At 43.1% G+C, this 23,055-nt stretch overlaps 1 protein-coding gene across 1 annotated transcript; it reads left to right on the forward strand.

The window, feature by feature from the left end:
- The first annotated feature begins 13,485 nt into the window (after positions 1-13,485).
- On the forward strand, positions 13,486-22,768 carry LOC121877827 (oplophorus-luciferin 2-monooxygenase non-catalytic subunit-like). The gene is made up of 4 exons (XM_042383712.1): positions 13,486-14,240; positions 18,271-18,432; positions 21,339-21,449; positions 22,114-22,768. Exons 1-4 carry the CDS (start codon positions 13,514-13,516, stop codon positions 22,254-22,256), a joined length of 1,143 nt encoding a protein of 380 aa, XP_042239646.1. The 5' UTR covers positions 13,486-13,513; the 3' UTR covers positions 22,257-22,768.
- The last annotated feature ends 287 nt before the right edge of the window (positions 22,769-23,055 follow it).

The following is a 23,055-nucleotide window of genomic DNA, read 5'->3' on the forward strand; positions in this document are numbered from 1 at the left end:
AAGAAATAGTACATCATAAAAAAGGTAATATAAATTAAAAATATCTATTCAGTTATGAGATAAATCAGGGTTGTGTTAAATCGCCTAGTCAGTTAAGAGTGAGGGAAGGACTTATTGTGTTGTGTAGGAGTGAGGGAAGGACTTACTGTGTAGGAGTGAGGGAAGGACTTACTGTGTAGGAGTGAGGGAAGGACTTACTGTGTTGTGTAGGAGTGAGGGAAGGACTTACTGTGTTGTGTAGGAGTGAAGGAAGGACTTACTGTGTTGTGTAGGAGTGAGGGAAGGACTTACACCCTGTTAGATCTGCCTGTGTGCATATCTTTTTCATAGTTTTTCACATATTTCTATCAGCAATTTAAAAACCCACTCATTCTCCTCAAGGACGAACTGAAGACAAAGTGAAGAGTAAGACTGAACACAACCGTTACCAGCATCAACAAGAGTAAGACTGAAGGCACAACACAACTCTGATTAAAATCACTGGAAACGAAGTATAAAAAAAAAATCCAAGTTGATATTGACTCTTGGCTCCTCTTTCACCACTCAAAATTCTCAACGTTAGTAATTGATGTCTTGAAAGTTAAACAACACTGGAGTAACGCAAACAAGTTATATACCTGGAGGATAACAAGAGTTTGGGGAAGGGCGAGGATGATGCAGAATTTTGAGTGTGTCTAGCTTCGTGTAATTTGCATCACTACATGTAAGATCAGCCCACTCACTGCTGGAATAAAAATGTTCTTGAAGGTTGAAAGACTATTGTTAAAAGTGGTTTTGTGTGTGTGTGTGTGTGTGTGTGTGTGTGTGTGTGTGTGTGTGTGTGTGTATTTTGTGTTAGGTAGTTTATTATTTTATCTAGGTTGTTTATACTTTCTTGTTCCATAACTTTTTGTTGATCCATTTGTCGTGTGAGTTAGTGAAGTGTATTAAGCCTTTAGTGATATATTAATTGTCAAAAAGCAAAAAAAATCCACATTTGAGATTATAAGAGAAAAAATATATAATACAGATGGTGGAGATGTAATAAAGTTTTCTCTTTAATATGAATAACAAACCTCGACTCTACGACCTGGAAATAATTAAAAAAATGCACGGGACTTTTGGATGACAGCAGCGAGTTTCTTACATTAACGGGTTGCCAAGCAGGTCCACAGTCCTTACAGATTTTGTTTTACATTAACTTTGTACTTCTCACAGGAACGTGCTTTCAGTTATCAGGTATCAAATTGTTGCTTGTGTTGTTATTTATATTAGCCCATATTAAATTATCTTTGTGTTTCCATAAATATTCCTTACCTTCTACCATTAAAACCTTGCCTTAAACCTTGTAGTAGTTAATGTAAGCTTATGAATTAAATGTTGTTCATCTGCACAGACACAGGTGGACGGAGCTTACTGATCTGGCTGGGTCCATACCCCTGCACCCAGGAGGTTTCTCTGCCCTACACCAACCTTACTGGAGAAGAGTTGTCTCTGCCCTCCTTCTACTTGTCTTCTTCAAGGCTTGGTTCTGGGCAGAGGGTGTCTCTGCTCCACTCTACCTTTCTCCTCTCCTCCCTCTTGGCTAGACCATGTGGCCTAAGGTTCGTGAATCCTTTCCTAGGGATTGTTAGGTGGGAGTCAATGGTGCTTATGCTGGGCTCCCATTTAGGTTGGAAGTGCATTATATTATGACTTGTGCCTTTTATTTGTAAATATATGTAAATAAGGTAGATTTACCTCGGTGTTTCTGTTGGTCCTTTATCTTAGGATTTTAATCTTTTGCCATGACTGAGAGTTTGGGAACACCTAAAGAGTATTTCATGAAGTGTACCCGACTTAAAGGTTGCACTAGCAATATCAATGTTTTCCAGCCCTGTGCCTTTTGAGGTAAGTATGAACATAGACACCTGGGGTTGCGATAATACCATCACTGAGGCACACTGAGTGTACATGGATAAGATAAAGGCATAATTAGATGTTGACGTTATTTTCAGATGATATATTTTTGTTTTAGTTAAGTCAAGTAGTTAGTTAGTTACAGTCTTACATGTGACCGATCCATGACGATAAGTGGATTTAAAGAACAGTTCTGAGTAGTCCGAATCGTTAGAGAAATTGTCAGTTCAACCGCTTGTTTCCCTCCCACCCATCGACAAAAAATTCATTGTGTGAACCTTTGAGAATCTATACTTGGGTTCTTGAGTTTATCCCGGTACAGAAGGCCTGTGTATGTTATGCATCAGAACATACACTGTAACACCATACTCAAATATCTTATTTATTTACTATAAAACAATTATGTGAGTATAATCTAGGGAACACCTGAAGATTAGCTCCGAGTTTATTTCACCTTAAGATTAACCACCCTGACACTAACCTAACCCAACTCAATCTAACTTAACATAACTTAACTTAACCTAAACTAACGCTAACTTAACCTAACCTAACCTAAAGCTAGCCTAACCTAACCTAACCTCAAGCTAAACTAACCTAACATAACTTAACCTTTCTTAACCTAACGCTTATCTACCCTAACCTAACCTCACGCTAACCTACCCAAAGCTGATCTCAGGCTAACCTAACTAACACTAACTTAACCTAACCTAAACAACCAGCCAGTTAGCATTAGGGTAGTTAATCGTCAAGTGAAATGAGCAGGGAGGACTCATCATCAGGTGGACCATTCTTATTCTATTCCATCAATAAACCAAAAAATACAGAGGAACACTTGGGAGAAATAAACAGGTCATTGGGGTATAATGAAACTGAAATACAAGGAAAAGGTCCATCAGCATAGTTAAGGAACTGAGAAAACCATGAAATACGGAGATGTTTCGAATCCTTTGAGTACGATGTCTTAACCTCATGAGTACGATGTCTTAACCTCTTGAGTACGATGGTTTAACCTCTTGAGTACGATGTCTTAACCCCTTGAGTACGATGTCTTAACCCCTTGAGTACGATGTCTTAACCTCTTGAGTACGATGTCTTAACCCCTTGAGTACGATGTCTTAACCCCTTGAGTACGATGTCTTAACCTCTTGAGTACGATGTCTTAACCTCTTGAGTACGATGTCTTAACCTCTTGAGTACGATGTGTCTGCAACCCCTTGAGTACGTATGCCTGTCCCTTGAGTACGATGTCTTAACCTCTTTGAGTACGATAAGCTTTAAATCCCTCTTATACGACATGTCTTAACCTCTTGATTGTGACATCTTAACCTCTGAGTAATGATGTTTTAAATCCTCTGGAGTACGATGTCTTAACCTCTTGAGTACGATGTCTTAACTCTTGAGTACGATGGCCCAACCCCTTGGCATGATGTTTTAAATCCCTCTTGAGTACGAGATGTTTTAACCTCTTGAGTACGATGTCTTAACCTCATGAGTACGATGTCTTAACCTCTTGAGTACGATGGTTTAACCTCTTGAGTACGATGTCTTAACCCCTTGAGTACGATGTCTTAACCCCTTGAGTACGATGTCTTAACCTCTTGAGTACGATGTCTTAACCCCTTGAGTCCGATGTCTTAACCCCTTGAGTACGATGTCTTAACCTCTTGAGTACGATGTCTTAACCTCTTGAGTACGATAACCCAGATTACTTCAAGTACAATGACACTGTATTTTATGGATTAATACAGAATTTGTGATTGAAAAAAACTTAGTTACTAAAACACAGAAACTACAATAAATTAACAATTCTCCAAAAACATTCCTTCACTCCTCACCTGCTAGTGTTTGTTGTACAATATCTGACGAACTTAATCCAAAAAGATACTTTGATTCATATACAAGTTGAGAGTTACGAGGTGTTCTCTGTATGTTGCTTTATTAAGGGTCAAGACTGTTCACTCTACCTCCTATTAGTAGTGTGCTGAAGGCTTAACAGAGTGTGATAGACATTGTAGTGGTTATTAAACAGGGGTACTCAGAGGTGTGTCAAGGGTGAATGATAATATTGTGTCATTTTGAGTGTAGGGCTGGGTGTAGGGGTGGTGTAGAGGGGTGTAAGGGTGGTGGAGGGAAGGTGTAGAGGGTGTAAGGGTGGTGTAGGGGTGGTGTAGGGGTGGTGTAGGGGTGGTGTAGGGGTGGTGTAGGGAAGGTGTAGAGGGTGTAGGGGTGGTGTAGGGAAGGTGTAGAGAGGGTAGAGGTGGGTGTAGGAGTGGTGTAGGGAAGGTGTAGAGAGGGTAGAGGTGGGTGTAGGGGTGGTGTAGGGAAGGTGTAGAGGGGTGTAGGGGTGGTGTAGGGAAGGTGTAGAAGGTTTAGAGGGGTGTATTTGGGTGTAGAAGAAGTGTAAGGGGATGTAGGGGATATAGGATGGGTGTAAGAGAGGTGTTAGGGGGTGTAGGGGTGTTGTAGGGTATATAGGGTGGCCTGTGGTGTAATGGTCAGCATGCTCGTCTCACAAGCGAGCGGACCCGAGTTCGATCCCCGGGCCGGGTGAAACTATGGGCAAGTTTCTTTACGTCATCTGCCTCTGTCTACCCAACAGTAATTGGGAACCTGGATGTTAATTGATTTACAGATCGTGTTCCGGGGTAATGGTTAGCCAGTGTAGATGGGTGTAGGAGAGGTATAGAGGGTGTAGGTGGGTAGTGGAGAATGGGTGTGAGGGTGTAGGAAGATGTAGAGGGATGTAGTAGAAGCATAGAGTGGGTGTAGCAGAGGTGTATGGGAGGAATAAGGGAAGTGTAGGGAGGAGTAGGTGGTGAATGGAGGTGTAGGGAGGTGTGAGAGGGTACCACCACCATACATAAGAACATAAGGAGTCTGCAATAGGCCGGTTGGCCTGTGCATGGCAGCTCCTGTCGAGAGTTACTACCACTCTCTATCATCCATGAATCTATCCAGTCTCCTTTTGAAACACCATCATGGTGTTGTCACTGCCACATTTCCTGTCACTGCTATGTTGCCATTTTGCTACTGGCATGTTGTTACTGTAATAGGGTAAAGTAAGAAGAACAAGTAAAGTAAGAATTTATAGTTGTAGAATTGTAAAGTGAGGAAAGTTGGTAGCGTGGCCGGATAGTTATTTAACCATATTATATTCTTAGGGGGAATCTTTTGAACAACACTTCAGAGTACAGCTATTTATTTGTGAACTGAATGACATGGACACATCAATAAATATATCGACGTTACTATATAATGACTCTCGGATACAAATATGAAATGGATTCACTTCCCACCATACATAACTCACCCTAGAGATCGCTCATGTGTGACCTGAGGGAGACCCAGCGGCGGTGGGATGTCTGTAGGTGCTGTTGAAGAGAGTGGCGCTAGCTGAGTTCTGACTCTCCCTGTATGACCCACAGAAGGAGCTGTAGGCGGTGTCAGGCCGACAGATGTCGTCACTAATTTACATTAATCTGGGTGTGTCAAGACAGCTGTGTTTAATCAGGTGCATGGTGCGGGCTGGAGTGTAGTTTCTTGAGTTAACACGGTCATGTCGCCGATTTGTCTAATCAAGCACCGGTAAGAACTCTGGTTCATTGTGACCGTGACCTCTGCTGGGTCAGATCTTAATCTCACTTTAATTACGAAGGGTGGGTCACACCTGCCCATCCCGTTACTGTTATATGTGCTATTATTCTTTGGGCTGTAAGCTATGGTCTGATAAACAATCGTTACATTACTCTGCCACCACTCTGTCACCATTATGTTGTCACTATGCCACCACTCTGTCACCATTATGTTGTCACTATGCCACCACTCTGTCACCATTATGTTGTCACTATGCCACCACTCTGTCACCATTATGTTGTCACCCTGCCATCACTCTGCCACCATTATGTTGTCACTATGCCACCACTGTCACCATCATGATGTCACTACACCACCACTCTGTCACCATTATGTTGTCACTATGCCACCACTCTGTCACCATCATGATGTCACTACACCACCATCTTGCCGACACTGTTCCTGTGATGGTGACAAAATGTCTCCACTGAATATCCTCCTTGATAAACATTCATCTTATTGACCCCTTCATCTAATGTGAGCTTTACCGTAAAACACTTTGTTGACCTTATTATTTCTTGAGGGAGTTGTTGTCACGGAGATACGCCACGTCACTTGATCACTGTTGTCATGGATCAAGGACTTACTCACTATCAAGAACACGTACTAACAAGACTTACTGAACCCACAGTATGAATTAGTCCTCGTGTACAGTAACCAAAATGTGAAAAATTATATATATATATATATATATATATATATATATATATATATATATATATATATATATATATATATATATATATATATATATATAAATTTAATCATTTGCCAAAGTCTCTTTGACTGCATCCAAGTTTATGTAAATTATAACTTGAAGGATGATGGCAGGTTCCCCTATTTTGCATATTGATGAAACTGAGTCTTTAAAACCAATGAACATTAACAACATCATTATATTCCTTAATGAACCAAGACTTAGCCTCATAGACTCATCTGTGTGATCCTGTAAGCTTCCTCACTCTCTTGTTGAAGACCCTAGGTGTAAGGGAGTACCCACTGTTTGATATAATATATATATATATATATATATATATATATTTCATTAGCCCAATTAAGCACGCAGACTTCTACCAACAATCAACACCTCAACCCGCCAGGATTCGAACCCACGGCCCACGAGCCCATGACTGTGACCGGGGAACGCTACCTCTGGACCACCAGGATACTAAAAGCAGTCCTAGACTCTGTTATATTTCACACAAAGCCTGTTCAACGAGCTTAGGGCTGCTTTTAGTATCCTGGTGATCCAGAGGTAGCGTTCCCTGGTCACAGTCATGGGCTCGTGGGCCGTGGGTTAGAATCCTGGCGGGTTGAGGTGTTGATTGTATATATATATATATATATATATATATATATATATATATATATATATATATATATATATATATATATATATATGTGGGGGATGAGCAAGTATATATATTTTGTATAATTTCTTAACACAGATATATTCCTATTAATTATATAAACTAAAAGTGCAGAAAGGTTCACCCTGGACAAAGGTTCAGAGAGGTTCACCCAGACAAAGGTTCAGAGAGGTTTCACTCCTGACAAAGGTTCAGAGAGGGGTTCACCCTGACAAAGGTTCAGAGAGGTTCAATGGATAAAGCAGTTCAGAGAGGTCTACCCTGACAAAGCAGTTCAGAGGTTCACTCCTGACAAAGGTTCAGAGAGGTTCACCTGGACAAAGGGGTTCAGAGAGGTTCACCCTGGAGAAAGGTTCGAGAGGTTCACCCTGACAAAGATTCAGAGAGTGTTCACCCTGACAAAGGTTCAGAGAGGTTCACTCCCTGACAAAGGTTCAGAGGCTCACCGACAAAGGTTCAGAGAGGTTCACCCAGACAAAGGTTCAGAGAGGTTCACTCCCTGACAAGGTTCAGAGAGGTTCACCCTGACAAAGGTTCAGAGAGGTTCACCCTGACAAAGGTTCAGAGAGGTTCACCCTGACAAAGGTTCAGAGAGGTTCACCCTGATTCACATCAAGAAGAATATACACAATCTCCCTGGTGCTCTGGTGGAGGAGGACCTCCGTTATGTTCCTTCGGTACGCCGTGTTTGGGTCCTCCCTCACCTGGTTACCCACACACCAGGTCCTGTTTATGAGAGGAACCATCAGTAGATACTTGACACAATATATCTATTTTGTTCACCACTAGGTAACTTTATCATAGCTTCTCTACTATATTTTGTCCTACAATATATATTATCTTCAATGAAAGTTGAATTATCTTTTATTTAATAATATAAAGTCAATACAGACATTTTTTGTCTGTTTGTATATTTATTGGTTAGCATAAAGAAACATAATTGTTGCTTAAGACTAAAGTTGGTAATTCAGTGTGAGAGAAGCCTGTATGAAGGGGAGTCAGGGTGAAGGATTCAGCTGCTGCTTCTGTTCCTGGAGGAGATATGATAGAGCTCAGAGAGGAGTAAGTTATGGAGAACTTCTGGAAGGTGGTGTTTCCCAGCACTCCCCGCCTCAGTACCTTCAGGTTGTTATTTTTTGAAATATGGAACGTATTGAAGGTGTTGAAGGGGAAAGAGGAGGACATGATTTTGGCCAGCTGGTCCTCACTCTCCACATCAGAGCAGTCGAGAACCATGAAGTAATCGTCTCCATGGATCGCAATACACCTGCAGGGCGCGATGACATCCTCGTCGGGACAGGGACGGTTCAGTGTTGTGTAGTCATTATATTCTCTTTCTCTATCGCTAAATTCTTCTCTCTCTTGACCTAACTTCTCTTTTTCTGTGACGTCATCAACCACTGCTTTGCCCTGTGCCCTTCCTACACAGCAGCTGGACACCGCCAGTACACAGAGCAGAGCGTAGAGAGGCAGGGGCGCCATGTTGTAGCAACACTGACACGACTCACTGTGATTACTGCCAACACTGATACTTGCCGCACCTTTATAGTGTGTGTGTGTGTGTGTGTGTGTGTGTGTGTGTGTGTACATAATGCTGGTGGGCAACTGAAAAGGTATAAGGATAGTCTTAAGACAAACCTGAAAACATGCCAAATCGACCCCCTCACCTGGGAGACGATTACTCCACACTGCAACGCTTGGAGAGCACCACACGAGAAGGCGTCAATACTTTCAAGTTAGTCCGACTACAAACTGAGGCAGACGAGCGCCAATGCCGGAAAGATGCTGCCGCCGCCTTTCCCGCGCTAGATGTAGCCCCCCACATGTGCAACATCTGTGATCGACCCTGCCGGTCCCGTATCGGCCTCCTCGGAGCTCACCAACGTAGGTGACATCCTTAATAACTCATATCATTGTATCATCTGTGGATGATCGTCATACTCGATTCCGAGTGACAGCAAAGTAGTAGTAGTAGTAGTAGTAGTAGTAGTAAGTAGTAGTAGTAGTAGTAGTAGTAGTAGTCGTAACCGTTAAGACGATACATACAACAAAAGAAAACCTCACGGTAAATATGTGTTTATTATACCCCGATGTGTCAATTAGCAGGAAAACTATGTTAGTACTGTACGACCTCACCTTTACTGTTCGGTTATAATCATTATTATTAGTAGTAGTAGTAGTCGTTCTTACGAATGTTTCATCATCATACACTCACACAGGTGTTGTTCACGTGGGGATGGTGACAGGTTTTTTAGTTCCCACAGGTAGATGGTAATCTGTGGGAACAACATCTTGCATAACAGCCTGTGTGTCTTCCTCTTTTACTGATAATGTTATTTTTCCTCTGGTTATACCCAGTGACACAGATCCACGCATCCTTACACCATTTAATACAGAGACACTCAACTTTACTTTGTTGTCACTCGGAGTCGAGTATGACGATCATCCAGCTATGAGACAATGATATGAGTTATTAGGGATGTCACTAAGTTGGTGAGTTCTGAGGTGCCTAGAGAGGCCAAAAAGGGGCCGGCAGGGTCATCCACAGATGTTGCATATGTGGGGGGCTACATCTAGTGCGGGAGGGGCGGCGGCAGTGTCTTTCCGGCGTTGGCACTTGTCTGCCTCGGTATGTAGTCTTGCTAACTCGAGAGTATTGACATCTTCTCGTGTGGTGCTCCTCCAAGTGCTACGGTGTGGAGTAATCGTCTCCCAGGTGAGAGGGTCGATTTGGCACTTTTTCAGGTTTGTCTTAAGACTTTCCTTGTACCTTTTCAGTTGCCCGCCAGCGTTACCTTTACTATTCGTAAGGTGACTATAAAGTAGTTGCTTTGGCAGTCTACTGTCGTCCAGGCGGTTAATATGGCCAGTCCAACGTAGTTGTTCATAGATAATGGTAGCCTCGATGCTCCTACAGTTGGTGTCAGCAAGAATACTGGCATTCGTTCTCTTGTCTTCCCAGCGAACACGGAGCTTAGAACGTACACTATCGATGGTGAAAGTTTTCAAGTGCCTTGAGGTGCCTCCTGTATGTGACCCATGTCTCGTTGTCATAAAACAAGGTTGGGAGGACCACTGCTCGATATACGTGCAACTTTGTAGATAATTTCAGCTCCCTACAGCTGAAGACACGGGTACTGAGTCTGCCAAAGTCTCGAGATGCACAGCTGATCTGATCCGATGTTGAATCTCTTAATCGAAGTCCGCGGTGGTGGACAGGTGGGGGTCGAGATACTGAAAGTGGGTTACATTAGAGAGGGTAGTACCATTAAGCTGGTTGGATGGTGGAGGTGTGGCTGAACCAGGGGCAGACTGAAAGAGAATCTGAGTTTTACGTACATTCTCCTCAAGGCCGAAGTGTGCATATGCATGTACGTAGGTGTTCAGGATCTCCTGTAGGTCGCGTTTGGTGTGAGCGACAAGGGTGAAGTCGTCTGCATACTGAAATTTAGTAATGAAAGCTGCCGACACCTTTGTTCCTGCCTGTTTTCATCTTATGTTGAAATAAACCTTCATCCAATACTGGATGTCCACCCTGCCGTCTAAATTGGCATTGGCACGAGTATGGAAGGCAGCCAAGATAATAGAAAAGAGAGTTGGTGGCAGTACACATCCTTGTTTTGCCCTCTTTTGGATGGGGAAGAACTCAGACTGAGTGCCAGTGTGCAGGACCCTGCCGTTCATTCCATCGTAGAGTTGCCTCACAATGGCGATGAATTTTGGTGGGCAGAAAAAACGGCTGAGGGTCCGCCAGAGGGCTTCCCTGTTGACCGAGTCGAAAGCCTTGATTAAGTCGATGAAAGTCATGTACAGGTCATGACGCTGTTCTCTGCATTTTTCCTGTATCTGGTGGGCAGCAAAGATCATGTCAGTGGTGCCACGTGATGGTCTAAAGCCACATTGAGATTCTGGGAGGAAGTTTTCAGCCTCAGGTAGAAGTCTGTTTCGGAGGACTCAAGCGATAATCTTGCCAGCTACGTACAGCAGCGGGATCCCGTGGTAGTTGCCAGTCTGACTGGTCTCTCTTGTTCTTATAAATATTGACGATGGAGGCATCTTTAAGAGCTTGGGGGATTTCCTCTTTTTCTCACATATTGTCCAGGAGAGAGTGGAGACGGCTAGTAAGCAGAGGTCCTCCTGCTTTATACACCTCGGCTGGGATTCCATCAGGCCCTGAGGCTTTGTTATTTTTCATCTGTTTGATGGCAGTAGCTACCTCATCCAGGAATGGAGGATAGCTGAGGTGGGTCAGCTCTGGATGCTGAGGGATCTTCTGGGTAGTCAATATATCCACATCGATGTTTCAGTTGAGCAGCGAATGGTAGTACTTTTTCAAGCGCTGGAGGATGCCTTTTTCGTCTTTAATTAGAGAGTTACCGTCGGATGAGCGGAAGGGGGCTGTACCATGAGTGATTGGCCCTTAAAATGTTTTCGTGGAATTTAAAAATTCACGCATCTTGTGTTCATCTGGGAGATTTTGCATTTCACATGCTTTATTTTTAAACCAGTCGTTCTTTAGATAGGGAATTCACGCTGGGCCGACGCTTTCTTCTTGCGCAAGGTATAAGCTTAGGCTCGACGCTGAGGGTTGTTCTGCCAGTCAGTTAAACCAGCATGTTTATCATTGATGAGTACATTGATTTCCGGGTCATTTTCATCAAACCAGTCCTGGTGTATTCTTTCGGTCAGGCCGAGGGTCTCTGTAGGTTTTCGTCATGACAGTGGGATGTTTGTTGTCGGGTCGTTTATCAGCCCGAGTTGCTCTTTGAAGGCATGTGCTACCGCTGGATCCTCCAGACGCTTAGTGTTAAAACCTCTTCTGGAGGCTTATTGCCTTCGCCGTTTTGGGGCGACGAGAAGTGAGAGCTTGGCTCTGACGAGCCAATGGTCAGTGTCGCAGTGGTCTGAGCCATGCATGGCACAGGTGATGAGGACAATAATGTAGTCAGTGAGATGCCAGTGTTTGGATCGTGGGTGTTGCCACGAACCCTTGAACTTGTCGGCCTGCCTACACAAGGTATTGGTGATAGTGAGGTTGTATGCAGAACACTTGCTAAGGAGAAGTAGGCCGTTGGGATTACACAACTTTACACCCACTAACACACAGACAGGCCTACACACCTGACTGTACACCACTTGAGTGAGTGAGGTCCTGTGACACCAGGTCACGTGGTGCCCCCATAACGCTATATAGTGAATGAGGTGCTACAGCATCATGTGAGGTCCCTCATAACACCATCTGTGAGGGAATTACTACACCACGTGAGGCCCCTCGTAACACCATCTGTGAGGGAATTATTACACTACGTGAGGCGCCTCATAACACCATCTGTGAGATAATTACTACACCACGTGAGGTGCCTCATAACACCATCTGTGAGATAATTATTACACCACGTGAGGCCCTCATAACACCATCTGTGAGAGAAATACTACACTCGGTGTTTGCTGTTCAACGCCTCAGCGCTCATGACCTACGTGACCTCCTTTCTCTAATGAAGGCTTTTGTTAACTCTCCCAATGCCAATGTATGTAATAAGTCATTTATGTCCAATGTATATTTTCAGCCTTCGGACTGCAGAACTTTTTCAATAAACCGTTAATTATTACTACTATTATTATTATTATTATCATTATTATTATTATTATTATCTTCGGTTAGATTGAGTTGGGTTAGGTTAGTGTCAGGATGGTTAATCTTAAGGTGAAATAAACTCGGAGCTAATCTTCAGGTGTTCCCTAGATTATACTCACATAATTGTTTTATAGTAAATAAATAAGATATTTGAGTATGGTGTTACAGTGTATGTTCTGATGCATAACATAGACGGGCCTTCTGTACCGGCTCCCCTCTCAGCTGAATAAAATCGTCTGGCGGTATGCAAATAAAAGTGACGATAGACTAAAATCCCAAGTTTAGATTCTCAAAGGTTCACACAATGATTTTTTTCGTCGCTAGGTGGAAGGGTAACAGAGGTTGCGATAACTTTCTATATTTCTCTAACATTTCGGGCTACAAATAACGAATCTTCAAATCCACTTGTCATGGGTCGATCAATGAAAGACTGTAACTAATTACCAACTTGACTTCGCTTAAACAAGAATATAACATCTGAAAATAACATCAACATTTAATTGAGTCTTTATCTTATCTTATGTATATGTTCAGTGTGCACCAGTTGCAGTACAAAGTTAATGATAATCAAGAACTTTAAGGACTGTGGACCTGCTTGGCAACCCGTTAATGTAAGAAACTCGCTGCTGTCATCCAAAAGTCCCGTGCATTTTTTTAATTATTTCCAGGTCGTAGAGTCGAGGTTTGTTATTCATATTAAAGAGAAAATTTTATTACATCTCCACCATCTGTATTATATATTTTTTCTCTTATAATCTCAAATGTGGATTTTTTGTTTTTGTTTTTTGACAATTAATATATCAATAAAGGCTTAATACACTTCACTAACTCACACGACAAATGGATCAATAAAAAGTTATGGAACAAGAAAGTATAAACAACAGATAAAATAATAACAAACTACCTCACACACACACACACACACACACACTATAAAGGTGCGGCAAGTATCAGTGTTGGCAGTAATCACAGTGAGTCGTGTCAGTGTTGCTACAACATGTCGCCCCTGCCTCTCTACGCTCTGCTCTGTGTACTGGCGGTGTCCAGCTGCTGTGTAGGAAGGGCACAGGGCAAAGCAGTGGTTGATGACGTCACAGAAAAAGAGAAGTTAGGTCAAGAGAGAGAAGAATTTAGCGATAGAGAAAGAGAATATAATGACTACACAACACTGAACCGTCCCTGTCCCGACGAGGATGTCATCGCGCCCTGCAGGTGTATTGTGATCCACGGAGACGATTACTCCATGGTTATCGACTGCTCTGATGTGGAGAGTGAGGACCAGCTGGCCAAAATCATGTCCTCCTCTTTCCCCTTCAACACCTTCAATACGTTCCATATTTCAAAAAATAACAACCTGAAGGTACTGAGGCGGGGATCGCTGGGCAACGCCACCTTCCAGAGGTTCTTCATAACTTACTCCTCTCTGGAGGTGATAGAGACAGAGGCGCTCGCAGGCAGCTATAAAACGGTCACTGAGATGACCTTTGAGCATAACGAGATTGAAGAGTTCCCTTGGGGCGAACTCTCGTCATTTACAAACCTTAAAATTCTCTCACTTTATGACAACGTAATACTCTCATTTCCACCTCTCATATCAGACACACTGGAGCGTCTATACCTTAGTCACAATCCTTTTGGGTCGGTGCCCGTGTCGGCGTTTAAGGGCGCGCCTGCACTGATTATGATCGACCTAAACAGCATTGAAATGCCGGATATAGTACCAGGTACAGTACTTGTTCAGTGGTGTATAAGAGGACTATATATTGATATTGTTAGTTAATTATGAAACAAGTAACATTTGCAACGCTTCTAACAATTTTATCCCTTACGAGAAGTTTGACGTTAGACTTGTGATGAAATTGCCTTTCTTAGTTTTTTCCGAAAAGGTTCTGAGGGAACTTGAATGGGTTATAAAGTTAGAGGGAATTGGCTGACAAGGCTTTCCTGTTATTTGGCAAATGTGGCAAGAGTTTATGAACTCTGTAACGTCCCTCTTCATTCCAGGCCAATAAAAATCCTGCAACAATTTGTGGTAGGTCTTATTAATGCCGAGGTGTCCACCAATACTACCTGATGGGTCTCAGCCCAAGTGTCGTCAATCGACAGATTAGTTGGTCTATAGAACCCAAGCAGAATACCGTCCTTGTAGTAGAGAGAAGAGGTTTTCTCTATCTCCTCATCAACAGCTTCGTTATGAATTTTAGTCAGTGTTGGGTCAGTCTTTTGTGCTTCAATCAATTTTTCAGGAGTTATGAGTTGAGTGAGTAAATCACCATCCTGGTTCTGAGATACTGCAGGCATTGCAGCGTTACCACCAAGGTCCCCAGAACCAGTCTGTGTGGTAGTAGGTAGTTGTGGAGGATCATCTATCTCATCACTCATGTCTAGCCTGGCTTCAGACCTAGTAACATCACATATAGGAAACAAATATGGCTGCTCTTTCTCAACTTCTACAGTATTGTTTTGTGGAAAGGGAGAGTTGTCAACCTTCAATCTGGGAACAACCAAATTGCCACCAAGTCATTTCCCAGGAGGAGGATTGCATCAGGTATTAGCAATGCTGAATCTGTTATACCCACAGTCACTATACCTTGTACAAGATCAAACTCTAGATAAATTTTTGATAAATAGACAATAATTGTGGATGTCAGACCTTTCCCCTGTGAAACACTTATGAATGTCTGTAAATGCCTTCCTCACGATTACAGTTTATGCTGACGCAGTGTCTCTGACAACCTGAACTGGATATTTCCTTGAATTCAGAGTGCGTGAAACTGTTCCTATTGATTTGAAAGCTTTGAAATTATCCTCCCGAGAATTACTGCTGGGCAAGTTAGCTGAGGCCACTGGCTTAGTAAAGTTTTCCTCCTTAGAGTAGCTTCATGAAGCCGTTTCTTCTCCTGGTGTCAAGCTAGAGCAAGTTGTTATGATGATAGAGTGAGGAGTGGAGAGAGTCGTCACAGAAGACTTCAAAAAGACTTACTCAAGACTGCTACCCTGTCCACCACGCGTGCAAGCCAGCGGCGGTAGCTGAAAGCAAGAGGGAGTAAGCAGTGCCTGCACTTTAACACTAACATAATGCTGCCACACTAGACGCTTTACACCCCCCTTGCGTGCCACCCAAGACCATGGTTATGCACATCAACCTCTCCTTTGACCTTGTCCCAGTGCCATTATTTTTGGCCCCAACACACTCCAGGTTGTGGACTGCACCAAGCTCCTCGGAGTATCTATAGATAACAAACTAAATTGGAAATCACACGTCAGTGATATTGTCAAATTCTCCAGTTGTTGTCTCCACCTCCTCAATCGTCTCAAGTCCCTCACAGTTCTCGCGCCCGAGCTTCTCAGTGCTTACTCAACATTCAGATTTCCCAAGCTTACTTATGTTTCATCTACCTGGTCTTCCTACTTAAATACCAAACAACGGAAACACCTAGAAAAATTGCAGAAGAGGGCATGCAAGATTATTCTCTCCCCTTCCTACTCCACATATCAAGAAGCGCTCAACACACTGACCCTCTCGGCTCTCTCTGACCATCACCACGACCTCATCTGCAAATTTGGTGAGAAAGTTCTGCACCATCCTCGACACCGGCTCCTACTACCACCCAAGATCCCTCGTCCACTAATTCCTGTTCGACAGCACTACCGCATCCAGCCCATTCAAGCACGTACTGATCGCTATAAAAACAACCCAGTCCCAACCATTGTAAAAATTATCAACAACTCGTAATTAACCAGTGTATTCACTCCCAGCCAATCTTAAATTTATTTCTGCACTGTCACTATGTTGAAATACCCTGTAGTTTGACCTTCTCCCCACCTAGTTATTATATATCATATTTGTATCACTTATGTTACTTGTATATTATTTGTAAATTAAGTGACCCATTCCCCAATTATGTAACTGTATATTTTCAGCCTTCCGGCTGCCATGTTCTTTCAGTGGACCGTTAATTATTATTATTAGTAGTAGTAGTAGTAGCAGTAGTAGTAATAGTAGTAGTAGTAATAGTAATAGTAGTGTTGTGGAGGGAGGATGGGGGTCGTGATAGCTCCGGGTTTTTCGTCAAAAACCGGGGTCTTAACAGGGACAGCCAGCCAGAACTACAGGAATTATTAGTTGTGTGTCCGGAGTGGGTGAAGTGATCACTGTGTCATCCACCTGTGGGCCTCCTGAGTGGATATTGGTGATAGTTATTGGAGAGCCGTCGACTGTATAGCAGGTGGCGCTGGTGTTGCTTAGTGCCACGTAGGCCCTGGCTTGTAGCCCGAGCAGGTCAAGGGTGGTAACGGTCGCTCCGTGCCCAGCCCGCGCCTGCCCCGCCCGGCCCCGTCGGCCAGCACACCAAACTTACCCTCCCCTCCCCACAATCATCGACCTCTCCCACTGCTCTCCCCTTCCCAGGACGACATCATGGCTGGGAAATGTGTTTGTCACTGCTCAGGCTGGAATCAGAAATGCACAACCTGTATTTGTGTGAGAAGTAACACACGATGTGTGGGTTGTGGGAAAGGGACCAGCTGTCAAAATCCATACGGCAGAGATCCTCACCTGATGACGACATGTCAGACGATAGTAGTGAACCCACTCAGTCGGAAAACACTGTTCATGAGGTGAATGACATACAGTCAACAAATTGGAAAGGCTTGTCGGGGGACGATGTGGAGAAGTGGGTCAAACAAGCCTACTCAGAAGTGGTCAGGTGGTCGCCAACTAACCTCTGCGAACCACCCAAGTGCGCGGCCACCAAACAAAAGATCCGGGAGATGACTCGCCTCATAATCAATTACACTCACGACTCCTCCCTGGCCCCATTAGCTCTTCAACTACTGGCCATAATACCCCATCTATTCTGTCAGAGGACACACGCAAGGTTTAAGTGCAAAGAAAACGTGGCAGCAATGAAAAGGAGATAAACATTGTGGCAGAAAAGGGGCCCTTGATGATCTCCTCCTTGAAGTAAGAACACTGCAGGAGAGACTAAAATTAATAGGAGACGGAAAACAAAACACTGATGATGTTGCCAGAAAGTTTGGTAACAAGATGTGGGTGGGAAAGGTGTTCTCGGTGGTAAGATCTCTCACAGAGGAATCTTTCGGTGGTGTTCTGCCAATAAACAGAGAGACATTACAACAACTGAAGGAAAAACATCCCCCTGCAAGTGAAGAGGAAGGCATCAGGTTCCAGGGTGACTATATCCCACCAAACGCTGTCATGTTCGAGAAAATTACAGGAGGGATGGTGTGGTAAAAGGCACTGAAGACTCGGGGAGGAGCTGGCCCTTCAGGCCTGGATGCAGATGGTTGGAGAGTCATCCTCACCAATAACAAGTTTGGTGCCGCAGCAAGTGATCTCTGCAACGCTACCGCCGCCCTTGCAAGAAGGCAATGGCCGCACTAGGTCTGCATTGCTCTACCTCAGGGGAACGAGATCTTCGGCACCAAAGTCGACAACAGCTGCAGATATTGACTATGAGGCAACAGTCACTGAATGCCGCATAGATCTGCGGCTCAACTAACTCAACACAGCTAGGGTAGCTACTTATGTATAAGGATATTTAATTTTAAGGTAATAAAATGGCGGCGAAGGTATGACTATTGGGGGAGGCTGGAGGCCACGTTAAAAAAATAAATAGTAGTAGTAGTAGTAGTAGTGTTGTTGTTGTTATTAATAAACATTCCTAACACACACACACACACACCAGTTCTTTATCGTGATAATACACTATATGCATTACTGTTCCTCAGGTACATACTCAGACCTGCCAGCCTTGGAGGGGTTGTGGCTAGGGTATAACCAGCTGCATCATGTACCCGAGGGCGCCTTAGAGATTGTGTCCACCAGTACCTCTGTCCACTTGAATCTTGTCAACAACTCTATCTCCAGTGTGGCCGTCAACGCTTTCTCAGGTAAGATACAATCACCTTTGTGCTTAAGATGCCGACCTCAATATACTCCTCCTTGTAAACCAGAGGTCATGGGTTCGATTCTAAGGAGAGGTTAATATTCCTGGAAGTTTCTTTGTTCCAATTGACTCTGTTTGAACAATGGCGTGGGTCTTGCTTTGGAAGTTATTCAGTTTCCTTGGCGAGATGTTCTGCCTTCCTGCGATAACCAAGTCACTGGATAACACAAGTCGTTAACTATGGGTGTGGTTATCCTGGTTGTTAACGAGTCTGGCATCTTCAGGTAATTTCTCACTGTTAATTGATTCTCTTTTGCGGTATGTAACTTTTACCAGAGCCGCTAACTCAACCTTACACTTCCTTCATAAGAGCAGCAACACAACATGAGGTTATATCAGGTTTAGTCATAAGAACATAAGAAAATAAGGAGTCTGCAATAGGCTGGTTGACCTGTGCATGGCAGCTCCTGTCGAGAGTTACTACCACTCTCTATCATCCATGAATCTATCTAGCCTCATTTTGAAACTTTCCAGCATTCCCGCACTTACTACAAAGTTGCTAAGCTTGTTCCACTCGTCCACCACCCTATTTGTGAACCAGTTTCTTCCTATCTCCCTCCTAAACCTAAACTTATCCAACTTAAATCCGTTGCTACGAGTCCTATCTGCTCGGATATTATAAGAACTTTATCTATATCTCCTTTATTGATTCCTTTCACCCGCTTAAATACTTCTATCATATCTCCCCGCACTCTTCGTCTTTCTAGGGAATGCAAGTTTAGTTTCTTTAATCTATCTTGATATGGAAGGTTTTTAAGTCCCGGAATCATTTTCGTCATTCTTCGATTCACCGACTCCAGTGAATTGATATCCATTCTATAATAAGGGCACCCGAACTGAACCGCATAATCGAGGTGCGGCCTGACTAGCGCAAGATATAGTTGCAATATGACCTTCGCACTCTTATTACTTACACTTCTAGATATAAAACTTAATACTCTGTTTGCCTTATTTCGAACATCAACGCACTGTTTTCTAGGCCGTAGGTCCGGGCTTACAAGTACCCCTAAGTCTCTTTCACAAGTCGACTTCTCTAGGTTGATGTTGTCAAGACTGTATACATTGACAGTATTTGTTTTTTTAATATTAAATACGCTGCACTTGCTGGTGTTGAATTTCATTTGCCATTTTTCTGGCCACTCCTGCAGTTTATTTAAATCCTCCTGTAGTGCATTTGCATCCTGCCCTGAATTAATCTGCCGCCCTATTTTGGTGTCATCCGCAAACTTGCTTATGTCACTGCTGATCCCAGTATCTAGATCGTTTATGTAGATTATGAACAAGAGTGGGCCCAGTACTGACCCCTGGGGAACCCCACTGGTTACACAGCCCCACTCAGATTTAACAACATCTACGCTGACCTTCTGTGTTCTATCGGTGAGCATTGATTTTATCCAATTTAAAACTTTCCCCTCGATACCATGAGCTGAGCCTTAACTTTTCTGAGAAGCTTCTGATGCTGTACTCTGTCAAATGCTTTGCTAAAGTCTAAGTAAATAACATCGTAATTTTCGTCATTATCTACTCCCTCGAAGACTTTCCTAAAAATACGTCAGCAGATTTGTTTGACAAGATTTTCCCTTTGTAAATCCATGTTGAGAGTCGTAGATTAATTTGTTTTTCTCTAAATGCGATCGGATGCTATTTGCTATAATTGATTCAAGAAATTTCCCCACTACTGACGTCAAACTGATCGGCCGGTAATTTGACGCTGATGCTCTGTCACCCTTTTTGAATATGGGTACTACATTTGCCTGTTTCCACAAGTCTGGCACAACTCCCGTGTCTAATGATTTTGTAAATAAATTTATGAGGGGTCCGCTAATCTGTTCCTTACACTCTTTCAAAACTCGAGGGAAAATTTCATCCGGCCCTGGGGATTCTGTCTTCTTTAATTTATTTATCTTCTTAAGAACATCCTCTTTTTTATAGTGTTATTCTTTAATTTCTCTTCTTCATTTCCCCTAAATATCAGTTCCCCTCTGGCATTTCCTCGTGAATTTCTTCTGTGAAAACTGATAAGAAGTAGCTGTTCAATGCTTTGCTCATTTTCTCACTATCATTGATCACTTCTCCCCTCCCTGACTTTAAAGGCCCAACTTTGTCCTTGACCTTTGTCCTATATACCTGAAAAACTCCCTTGGGATTCGCCTTGGATTCTCTTGCTATCCTGATTTCGTAGTCCCTCTTTGCCTTCCTTACATTTTTCTTAACATTCCTAGATAGTTCATTATACCTATTTCTGAGCTGCTCCTCCCCTCCCTTTAATTTCTTATAAATTCCTTTCTTTATTCCTATGTCATGTTTAAGTTTTCTCATCATCCACCTTGGCTCATTCTTATTTGACCTAATTTTTCTGTATGGTATATTTTTTTCTTGTGCTTTACGTAGTATGCCAGTGAATATATTATAGTCAGGATAAGCTTGGGCAAGACACTGGGTTATGATAATGGTTCATGTGAAGATTTACCAAGATGTGAATAACATAATTCTTTGTAGCAGATCGTAAAGTATTCTTGTAAATATGTGAGTAAAATTAAGCTATAATTACTGCAATGAATCAAAAACTAACAGTTAATGACCAGCAGTATACAAATATATGACGTTATGGCTGTTGGTCGTGCAAGGTGCAACACAGTGACCAATACTTCACCTGGAACAAGATTAAAGTCTCATAATTATGTCCTTATAAAGTGAGAGAGTAAAACGTGGAAGCATTTCAACCTATTTTGGGAACTGGGAAGATGTTGACGTTTTATGTGTGAATGTTTAGAAAGCTACTACAGTATAACGCTGATGTATCCGTTCATGTAGAAATGGATAACTCACTCAGGTGTGGTGTCTCTACAGGTCTCACTTCAAATACAACCATAACATTACGAAGCAACCAACTGCAGTTTGTGGAGGAGGAGGTATGGCGGCCGCTGCTAGAGAAAGGTGTCGTCTCCCTGGATCTTGAAGGTGAGTTAAGGGCTCTTTCTCATGTTCCTACACACCCAACACTCATGTGCGAAGATAACTTGTTTATGAGCATTAACGTGTACGAGTGAGTGTCTGTGTACGAGTGAGTGTCTGTGTACGAGTGAGTGTCTGTGTACGAGTGAGTGTCTGTGTACGAGTGAGTGTCTGTGTACGAGTGAGTGTCTGTGTACGAGTGAGTGTCTGTATACGAGTGAGTGTCCGTGTACGAGTGAGTGTCTGTATACGAGTGAGTGTCTGTATACGAGTGAGTGTCTGTGTACGAGTGAGTGTCTGTATACGAGTGAGTGTCTGTGTACGAGTAAGTGCCTGTATACGAGTGAGTGCCTGTATACGAGTGAGTGTCCGTGTGAGTGTCTGTATACGAGTGAGTGTCTGTATACGAGTGAGTGTCTGTGTACGAGTGAGTGTCTGTGTACGAGTGAGTGTCTGTATACGAGTGAGTGTCTGTATACGAGTGAGTGTCTGTGTACGAGTGAGTGTCTGTGTACGAGTGAGTGTCTGTATACGAGTGAGTGTCTGTGTACGAGTGAGTGTCTGTGTACGAGTGAGTGTCTGTGTACTAGTAAGTGCCTGTGTACGAGTGAGTGTCTGTGTACGAGTGAGTGTCTAAGTTTCCGCTTAAACTGATTCTTCTCTCTCAAAGATAACCCTCTTATATGTGGGTGCGACATCGCTTGGGTCATACTGAACTCCACCTTCCTCAACCTCATCAGTAAACGCACGACCTGCTCTGACGGGGAGTACCTGGTCGACCTTGATCCAATCATCTTCAAAGAGTACTGTTAAGGTGATCTTGAGTCTCCTGATTGGTCGATGTTGTACCTGTCTCGCCACGTGTTACCCGATGCTGCAGCCATCGTTCACACCAGAGAACAATAGTGACGTCACGAGACAGAACGTGATGAATGTATCACCTGTACGAACTATAACAACATTCTTCAACATCTCCCAAGATCTAGACTTGACCACCTGTGACCTCTAGCCTACTGAAGGTGTTACCTCAAGGGAAAAGAGGCCACAAGACCTCCACTGGGCATAACTACATTGTTGCCTCCGGGAGAAGGAAGAGCTCTCAGGGATAAAGACAACCGAAGCTCTATCATATCTCCTCCAGGAACAGAAGCAGCAGCTGAATCCTTCACCCTGACTCACCTTCATACAGGCTTCTCTCACACTGAATTACCAACTTGAGTCTTAAGCAACAATTATGTTTCTTTATGCTAACCAATAAATATACAAACAGACAAAAAATGTCTGTATTGACTTTATATTATTAAATAAAGATAATTCAACTTTCATTGAAGATAATATATATTGTAGGACAAAATATAGTAGAGAAGCTATGATAAAGTTACCTAGTGGTGAACAAAATAGATATATTGTGTCAAGTATCTACTGATGGTTCCTCTCATAAACAGGACCTGGTGTGTGGGGAACCAGGTGAGGGAGGACCCAAACACGGCGTACCGAAGGAACATAACGGAGGTCCTCCTCCACCAGAGCACCAGGGAGATTGTGTATATTCTTCTTGATGTGAATCAGGGTGAACCTCTCTGAACCTTTGTCAGGGTGAACCTCTCTGAAC

Source organism: Homarus americanus, unplaced genomic scaffold (assembly GCF_018991925.1).
Source record: "Homarus americanus isolate GMGI-L3 unplaced genomic scaffold, GMGI_Hamer_2.0 scaffold24523, whole genome shotgun sequence".
NCBI lineage: Eukaryota > Metazoa > Arthropoda > Malacostraca > Decapoda > Nephropidae > Homarus > Homarus americanus.

Excerpts from the sequence above, each read along its gene's own strand:
- LOC121877827 (XM_042383712.1), top strand. The coding sequence starts at position 13,514 with ATGTCGCCCCTGCCTCTCTACGCTCTGCTCTGTGTACTGGCGGTGTCC. Across the intron at positions 18,433-21,338 it reads GGCCGTCAACGCTTTCTCAG|GTCTCACTTCAAATACAACC; the intron begins GTAAGATACAAT and ends GTGTCTCTACAG. Across the intron at positions 21,450-22,113 it reads CGTCTCCCTGGATCTTGAAG|ATAACCCTCTTATATGTGGG; the intron begins GTGAGTTAAGGG and ends TCTCTCTCAAAG.